This window comes from Penaeus japonicus, unplaced genomic scaffold (genome assembly GCF_977035675.1).
Source record: "Penaeus japonicus unplaced genomic scaffold, GWHDUDI00000001_assembly GWHDUDI00000022, whole genome shotgun sequence".
Taxonomy (NCBI): domain Eukaryota; kingdom Metazoa; phylum Arthropoda; class Malacostraca; order Decapoda; family Penaeidae; genus Penaeus; species Penaeus japonicus.
Genome location: NW_028234424.1, coordinates 2,337,576 through 2,347,575, shown reverse-complemented (window position 1 = coordinate 2,347,575; position 10,000 = coordinate 2,337,576). Strand labels below are relative to the sequence as shown.

The window sequence follows — 10,000 nt, the reverse complement described above, 5'->3', positions numbered from 1 at the left end:
TCAGTTGGAAGACACGTCCATGACTCCCCCACTCACCCCCGCCCCTCTCCCGCCCCTCAGTTGGAAGACACGTCCATGACCCCCCCCACTCACCTCCGCCCCTCACCGTTCAGTCGAAGACACGTCCATGACTCCCCCACTCACCTCCGCCCCTCTCCCGCCCCTCAGTTGGAAAGACACGTCCATGACTCCCCCCTCACCTCCGCCCCTCTCCCGCCCCTCAGTTGGAAGACACGTCCATGACTCCCCCACTCACCTCCGCCCCTCAGTTGGAAGACACGTCCATGACTCACCCACTCACACGCCCCTCTCCCGCCCCTCAGTTTGATGACCCGTCCATCCCCCCCCCCCTCTCCTCCGCCCCTCAGTTGGAAGACACGTCCATGACTCCCCCCCTCACCTCCGCCCCTCTCCCGTCCCTCAGTTGGAAGACACGTCCATGACTCCCCCACTCACCTCCGCCCCTCAGTTGGAAGACACGTCCATGACTCCCCCACTCACCTCCGCCCCTCTCCCGTCCCTCAGTTGGAAGACACGTCCATGACCCCCCACTCACCTCCGCCCCTCTCCCGCCCCTCAGTTGGAAGACACGTCCATGACTCCCCCACTCACCTCCGCCCCTCTCCCGCCCCTCAGTTGGAAGGCACTTCCATGACCCCCCCACTCACCTCCGCCCCTCTCCCGCCCCTCAGTTGGAAGACACGTCCATGACTCCCCCCCTCACCTCCGCCCCTCTCCCGCCCCTCAGTTGGAAGACACGTCCATGACTCCCCCCCTCACCTCCGCCCCTCTCCCGCCCCTCAGTTGGAAGACACGTCCATGACTCCCCCACTCACCTCCGCCCCTCAGTTGGAAGACACGTCCATGACTCCCCCACTCACCCCCGCCCCTCTCCCGCCCCTCAGTTGGAAGACACGTCCATGACTCCCCCACTCACCTCCGCCCCTCAGTCGAAGACACGTCCATGACCCCCCACTCACCTCCGCCCCTCTCCCGCCCCTCAGTTGGAAGACACGTCCATGACTCCCCCACTCACCTCCGCCCCTCTCCCGCCCCTCAGTTGGAAGACACGTCCATGACTCCCCCACTCACCTCCGCCCCTCTCCCGCCCCTCAGTTGGAAGACACGTCCATGACTCACCCCCTCCCCTCCCCCCCCCCCCCCCCCGCCCCTCAGTTGGAAGACACGTCCATGACTCCCCCACTCACCTCCGCCCCTCAGTTGGAAGACCCGTCCCCCCCACTCACCTCCGCCCCTCTCCCGCCCCTCAGTTGGAAGACACGTCCATGACTCCCACGCACACCACCGCCCCCCTCCCGCCCCTCTGTTGGAAGACACGTCCATGACTCCCCCACTCCCCTCCGCCCCTCTCCCGCCCCTCAGTTGGAAGACACGTCCATGACTCCCCCACTCACCTCCGCCCCTCTCCCGCCCCTCAGTTGGAAGACACGTCCATGACTCCCCCACTCACCTCCGCCCCTCTCCCGCCCCTCAGTTGGAAGACACGTCCATGACTCCCCCACTCACCTCCGCCCCTCTCCCGCCCCTCAGTTGGAAGACACGTCCATGACTCCCCCACTCACCCCCCCGCCGCCCCTCAAACACTCCATGGACCCCCGTCCATGTCTCCGCCCCTCCCGCCCCCCTCAGTTGGAAGACACGTCCATGACTCCCCCACTCACCTCCGCCCCTCTCCCGCCCCTCAGTTGGAAGACACGTCCATGACTCCCCCACTCACCCCCGCCCCTCTCCCGCCCCTCAGTTGGAAGACACGTCCATGACTCCCCCACTCACCTCCGCCCCTCTCCCGCCCCTCAGTTGGAAGACACGTCCATGACTCCCCCACTCACCCCCGCCCCTCTCCCGCCCCCCAGTTGGAAGACACGTCCATGACTCCCCCACTCCCCCCCGCCCCTCCCCCGCCCCTCAGTTGGAAGACACGTCCATGACTCCCCCACTCACCTCCGCCCCTCTCCCGCCCCTCAGTTGGAAGACACGTCCATGACTCCCCCACTCACCTCCGCCCCTCTCCCGCCCCTCAGTTGGAAGACACGTCCATGACCCCCCCACTCACCCCCGCCCCTCTCCCGCCCCCAGTTCACGATGCGCGTGCGCGTGAACGACGGCGCGAACGCCCCGGCGGAGACCGAGATCACGATCGCCGTGACGAACGTGAACGACCTCCAGCCGGTTTTCGAGCGAGCCAACTACACCTTCACCGTCACCGAGAACACCGACTGCGACGTCACTTTCGGGAAGGTGAGGGACGCGCACCTTCGTTTGTGAGTGTGCGTGGGTATGTGTGAATTTATGTAGGTATGGGTATTTTGATACATATATGCATCCATATATGTATGTATATATGTGTGTATATATGTATGTATGTATATATATATATATATATATATATATATATATATATATATATATATATATATATATATATATATAGATATATAGATATATAGATATATATATATATATATATATAAATATATATATATATATATGTATATATATTTATATATTTGTGTGTGTACATTATATTGATATATTATCACTTCCCTGCCTCTTCAACCTTCTATTTCCCACGTCTAAATCCTCACGCATGATTCATCTCTCTTCACTTCTACTTTTACTTCTAATCTCTCTCTCTCCTTAAACCCTCTTTACATCCCTCTCCCTTCCCCTCCCCCCCTTCCCCCCTCTGACTCCATCTCTCTGTCTCTCTCTCTCTCTCTCTCTCTCTCTCTCTCTCTCTCTCTCTCTCTCAACACTCTCTCTTCTCTCTCTCTCCCTCTCTCTCTCTCTCTCTCTCTCTCTCTCCCTAGCTCTCTCTCTCTCTCTCTCTCTCTCTCTCTCTCTCCATCTCTCTCTCCATCTCCCTCTCTCTCTCTCTCTCTCTCTCTCTCTCTCTCTCTCTCTCTCTCTCTCTCTCTCTCTCTCCCTCTCTCTCTCTCTCTCTCTCCAGGTCTCGGCCGTTGACCCTGATTGGCCCATATCGGAGGACCAGAACATCTTATATTACCTGTCGTCTCTCGAGCTCACCAACTTTACCATCGGGAACACGTCGGGTGAACTCTCTCTCAAAGGCGTAAGTTGAAAAGGGTTGAGTTTGAGTTTGAGTTTTTTTTCGTTTTTTCGTTTTTTTTTTCGTTTGAGTGTTTTTCGTTTTTTTCGTTTTTTTTTTTTTTTTTTTTTTTTTTTTTTTTTTTTTTGTTAGGGGGATTTTGGTGGTGTGAGTTGGTTGGTTGGTTGGTTTGGTTGGAAGGTTGAATGGTTGAATGGTTGGTTGGTTGCTGTGTGTAATCAGGTTAATGTTCAGAGAGATATGTGTATGTTTATTCTGTCTGTTTGATTGTTTGGCTCTGTCTATGTGTCTCTCTCTCTCTCTTTCTTTCTCTGTCTCTCTCTCTCTCTCTGTCTCTTTCTCTTTCTCTTTCTCTTTCTCTTTCTCTCTTTGTTACTATGTCTTTGTTTCTATGTCTCTCTCTCTCTCTCTCTCTCTCTCTCTCTCTCTCTCTCTCTCTCTCTCTATATATATATATATATATATATATATATATATATATATAAATATATATATATATATATATATATATATATATATATATATATATATATATATATATATATATATATATATATATATATATATATATATATATATATATATCAGTCTATCTATCTTGGTATCTTCCTAAACAGAAAAAAAACACATAAACCCAAACATAAACAAGCCTATACACACAGATATCAAAAACTTTTTGCCATATATAACTTCTCTTTCTCTTTAAAAGTTATCTATCACTCTCTTTATAGCTCCACCATTTTTCCTTAACTTTCGCTATAACAATTTCGGTCTTTCTGTGTCACTATCCCTATCACTGTTCTCCTATATTCATAGTGCCAGCATTAGTCTTCAAAATTCTTTTTAAATCTTATATTGTCACTTTCAAATGTCATTATCACTGTGTCACTATCACCTCTCACAGTCACTTTCACTATCCCTCACCCTATAGTGTCACTATCACCATCTATCATAACTCTCTTTAACCCTTCTTGTGTCACTTTCACAATATCACAATCACTTTCACAATATCACAATCACCTTCACAATATCACAATCACTTTCACAATATCACAATCACTTTCACAATATCACAATCACTTTCACAATATCACAATCACTTTCACAATATCTCAATCACTTTCACAATATCATAATCACTTTCACAATATCACAACACTTTCCCTTCTGTTCCCACAATATCACAATCACTGTTCACAATATCACAATCACTTTCCCAATATCACAATCACTTTCCCAATATCCCAATCACTTTCACAATCTCACAATCACTTTCACAAAATCTCACAATCACTTTCACAACTCTTCACAATCTCACAATCACTTTCCACAATCTCACAATCCAACTTTCAACAATATCTCACATCACTTTCCACAATCTCACAATCACTTTCACAATCTCACAATCACTTTCACAATCTCACAATCACTTTCACAATCTCAACAATTCACTTCACAATCTCACAAACACTTTCACAATCTCACAAACACATTTCACAATCTCACAATCAACTTTTCACAAAGCGTCACAATCACTTTCACAAATCTCACAATCACACTTTCCACAATCCTCACAATCACTCACAAATCTCACAATCAACATTTCCACAATCTCACAATCACTTTCACATATCTCACAATCCACTTTCCACAATCTCACAATCACTTTCACAATCTCACAATCATCACTTTCACAATCTCACAATCACTTTCACAAAGCTCACAATCACTTTCAAACATCATAATCTCACAATCACTTTCAAACAATCTCAACACAATCACTTTCACAAGCTCACAATCACTTTCACAATCTCACAATCACTTTCACAATCTCACACTCACATTCACTTTCACAATACCTATCACAATCACTTTCCACAATCTCACAATCACTTTCAACAAAATCTCACAATCACTTTCACAATCTCACAATCACTTTCACAATCTCACAATCACTTTCACAATCTCACAATCACTTTCACAATCTCACAATCACTTTCCCAATTATCACAATCACTTTCCCAATATCACAATCACTTTCCCAATATCACAATCACTTTCACAATCTCACAATCACTTTCACAATCTCACAATCACTTTCACAATCTCACAATCACTTTCACAATCTCACAATCACTTTCACAATCTCACAATCACTTTCACAATCTCACAATCACTTTCACAATCTCACAATCACTTTCACAATCTCACAATCACTTTCACAATCTCACAATCACTTTCACAATCTCACAATCACTTTCACAATCTCACAATCACTTTCACAATCTCACAATCACTTTCACAATCTCACAATCACTTTCACAATCTCACAATCACTTTCACAATCTCACAATCACTTTCACAATCTCACAATCACTTTCACAATCTCACAATCACTTTCACAATCTCACAATCACTTTCACAATCTCACAATCACTTTCACAATCTCACAATCACTTTCACAATATCATAATCACTTTCACAATTATCACAATCACTTTCACAATATCACAATCACTTTCACAATATCACAATCACTTTCACAATATCACAATCACTTTCACAATATCACAATCACTTTCACAATATCATAATCACTTTCACAATTATCACAATCACTTTCACAATATCACAATTATCACAATCACTTTCACAATATCACAATCACTTTCACAATATCACAATCACTTTCACAATATCACAATCACTTTCACAATATCACAATCACTTTCACAATATCACAATCACTTTCACAATATCACAATCACTTTCACAATATCACAATCACTTTCACAATATCACAATCACTTTCACAATATCACAATCACTTTCACAAAATCACAATCACTTTCACAATATCACAATCACTTTCACAATGTCACAATCACTTTCACAATATCACAATCACTTTCACAATATCACAATCACTTTCACAATATCACAATCACTTTCACAATATCACAATCACTTTCACAATATCACAATCACTTTCACAATATCACAATCACCTTCACAATATCATCACTATCATCAGCTGTCACAACTCTCTTTAACCCCCCCTCCCCCTCCACCCCCACCCACCCCCCCACCCACCTTCCCGCTGTATCAGTATTAACTGTCACTATCACGCTCACCATACCCTTCCCTCCCAGTGCCTCGACCGTGAGGCTGCGACCCGTGGCACGATGACCTTCTACCCGCGTGCCAACGACGAGGGCGGCCGAGGTCACGATGCCAACCCTGCTACGGTCCAACTGACCATCTTTGACCTCAATGACAACCATCCGCATATCCGCACGCCCGTGAGTGATGATGATGATGTGTTGTGAAGATGGTGATGATACATACGTAGATGGATATTTAGATAGATAGATAGATAGATAGATAGATAGATAGATAGATAGATAGATAGATAGATAGATAGATAGATAGATAGATAGATAGATAGATAGATAGGTAGATAGATAGATAGATAGATAGATAGATGGATATTTAGATAGATAGATAGATAGATAGATAGATAGATAGATGGATATTTAGATAGATAGATAGATAGATAGATAGATAAATAGATAGATAGAGTCGTTATACATGTGTAGATGAATATTTATATATGCTGTGTTTTTTGTATGCTTGCACATACACGTATACACACATGCACATATACACAAAGACACGCATACGCACATACACGCTCACACACATAGATACATACACATTCGTACATGAGCCATTTTTCCTCTCCTTTCATTTCTTTCTTCCAGATACATTTCTAAACATCTTATTCTTTATTCACATATCTCTACGTGTCTCTCTTCCGCATGTATCTCCACATACCTATTCCACATGCATATCTCTCTTACATATATCTCTTCCACATATATGACATTGTGTCTCCACATAACTCTTCCACATATATCACATTGTGTCTCCACATAACTCTTCCACATATATCACATTGTGTCTCCACATAACTCTTCCACATATATCACATTGTGTCTCCACATAACTCTTCCACATATATCACATTGTGTCTCCACATAACTCTTCCACATATATCCCTCTCTCCATCTGAGGTATCTCTTACATATATCTATTCCACACATATCTCCACATATCTCTTCCACATATATCTATCTCTCCTTCTGACCCATCTACATCAACCTCTCCCACACATATAACAACATATACCCCACATACCAGCATATACCTCATATCTCTCTCCTTATCTCTTATCTCTCCCTCCCCCACCTCCCTCACCCCCTCCTTCACCCCCTCCCTCCCCACCCCCCTTATCTCCCTCCCTCCCTCACCCCCTCCTCACCCCCCCTTATCTCCCTCCCTCCCCACCCCCCTTATCTCCCTCCCTCACCCCCTCCCCACCCCCCTTATCTCCCTCCCCCTCCCTCCCTCACCCCCTCCCCACCCTCCCTTATCTCCCTCCCACCTCCCTCCCTCCCCACCCACCCTTATCTCCCTCACCCCTCCCCACCCCCTCTTATCTCCCTCCCCCCTCCCTCCCTCACCCCCCTACCCCCCTTCTCTCCCTCACCCCCTCACCCCCCACCCTTATCTCCCTCCCTCCTTCACCCCCTCCCCACCCACCCTTATCTCCCCCCTTATCTACCTCCACCCTCCCCACCCCCTCCCCACCCACCCTTATCTCCCTCCCTCACCCCCTCCCCAACCCCCCTTATCTCCCTCCCTCCCTGCCTCTCCCCTCCCTCCTTCACCCCCCACCCCCCCTTTTCAGAAACCCAACACGGCCGTGATTCCCGAGAACAAATCGCCCTCCGAAGTGGATGCGATCCTTATCCAACTGGATGACTTGGATGCGCCGGAGAATGGATGTCCGTGTGAGATGGATTTTGTGGATTCGACACCGCCAGCCGTCAGGGAGAAGTTCAACCTCACAGGAGTTGAAGGGTTGGTTGTGACTGGTTGAGGTTTTCGTTTCGTGTGGTTTGTGTGTAGGTGTGAACGTGCATGGATGTTGCGGATATGCCCCCCCCCCCATATATATATATATATATATATATATATATATATATATATATATTCATATATAAGTATATATATATATATATAATTTTATATATATATCAAATATATATATATATATATATATATATATATATATATATATGATATAATATATTACACCACACACACACACACACATACAAACAACACACACTACATACAACACACATCACACAGACACAACACACACACACACACACACACATACACACACACACATACAACACCACACGTAACACACACACTAACAAACACACACACACACACACACACACATCACACACACACACACACATCACACACAACGCACGCGGCCGCACGACGACACACACATGTGTGGACACACGTGACACATATAACAATATATAAGTAATATATATATATAATGTGATATATATAGGGTCTATGAGTGTTATACGCGTATATATATATAAGTATATATATATAAATATATATATATTCATTCATAAGTATATATATATATATATATATATATATATATATATATATTATATAATATTATAATGATATGTTCATATTCATAAGTATAAGTTTAATATATATGTATATAATTCCAATAAGTATATATATCTATCTATATTAATATATATATTATATATATAGTTATATATAGTATATATAATATATTATTATATATCCATTTATTTTTTTGAGAAAGACCTCCGTTCCGAAACGCGTCAATACATCTCTTGCGTGTTTAGATATTCAGATCTCATTTCAACCTTATCTTCTACATTTGTCAACTAAGAACCTCTGTGTTCATGTTTTGGTGGGGGGGGTGGGTGGATTTTTTTGATGGTTGTGTTGTGTGTGTGTGTGTGTGTGGTTTGTGTGTGTTGTGTGGTGTGTTTTTGTGTGTAATATGGGAAGTGTGGAGGTTGGGTGGGAGTGTTTTTTGTGTGTGTGTTGAGAGTATATATATATATTGATAGATATATATTTATATATATATGAATATATATATATATATATATATATATATATATATAATATATATAAATATTATGCATCCAATCTTCTTCAAAACAAGTGAACAAGCACTAATAATTGGAAAAAAGCCCCCCTTTTTTTCATTTTCAATCCCAATTTTACATCAATCTCTCAATAATTCATTTTTCTTTTATCTCCCATGTACCAATTTAACAAAAGAGAAATGTGATTTTCTAAAATATTGACCTGCTTTTATCTTCATTTTTATATTTTATGGTTCTTCCTAAAAAAGTTGTTTTTGTTCTTGTAAGCTCAGTTTTGATAATAAGTAAAAACTTACAATTTCCAATTTCTTTATCTGTCTTTAAATATCAAATTTTCTTTTCTGAGAAACACACACACACACACACACATATACATACAAACATATATATATATATATATATATATATATATATATATATATATATATATATATATATATATATATATAAACAAAGGAATCGGATTTTCTTCTTTTTCTTCACATTTTCATTTTTTTTCAGAACAACAACAGCTGCAACTTCCAACTTCACAAAATAACCACTAATTTCACTACCTGCAATTAGAAAAAAAAATCCTCAAAAACATTACTATCTAAAAAAAAAAAAAAATAAAAAAAAAAATAAAAAAATAAAAAATAAAAAAGAAAAAAAAATCATTTTCCTCAAAAACATTACTATAAAAAAAAAATCTTTCCTAAAAAATAAAAAAAAGGAAAAAAAAAAGTCATCCCATTTTTCTCCTTTTCATTCCTACAAGATCCGAGTCCCAGTACATCCTGCGACCGACGATGACGCTCGACCGCGAAGAGCAGAAGGTGTACAAGCTGCCCTTCCTCACCCGCGACAGCCAGGGCGTGTCCGGAATGCGCTT

General features: G+C 43.0%; 1 protein-coding gene across 1 annotated transcript in view; it reads left to right on the top strand.

The window, feature by feature from the left end:
• Positions 1 to 10,000, top strand: part of LOC122266588 (DE-cadherin-like) — a gene marked incomplete at its 5' end in the record, with an annotated part of 95,034 nt that overhangs the window by 42,170 nt on the left and 42,864 nt on the right. Inside the window, 5 exons of the mRNA XM_086549930.1 lie at positions 2,098 to 2,259; positions 2,972 to 3,094; positions 6,244 to 6,393; positions 7,845 to 8,017; positions 9,887 to 10,000. The exon at positions 9,887 to 10,000 is cut by the window's right edge and continues 79 nt beyond it. Coding sequence (XP_086406056.1) covers positions 2,098 to 2,259; positions 2,972 to 3,094; positions 6,244 to 6,393; positions 7,845 to 8,017; positions 9,887 to 10,000 — 722 coding nt within the window. The remainder of the gene's footprint in view (positions 1 to 2,097; positions 2,260 to 2,971; positions 3,095 to 6,243; positions 6,394 to 7,844; positions 8,018 to 9,886) is intronic.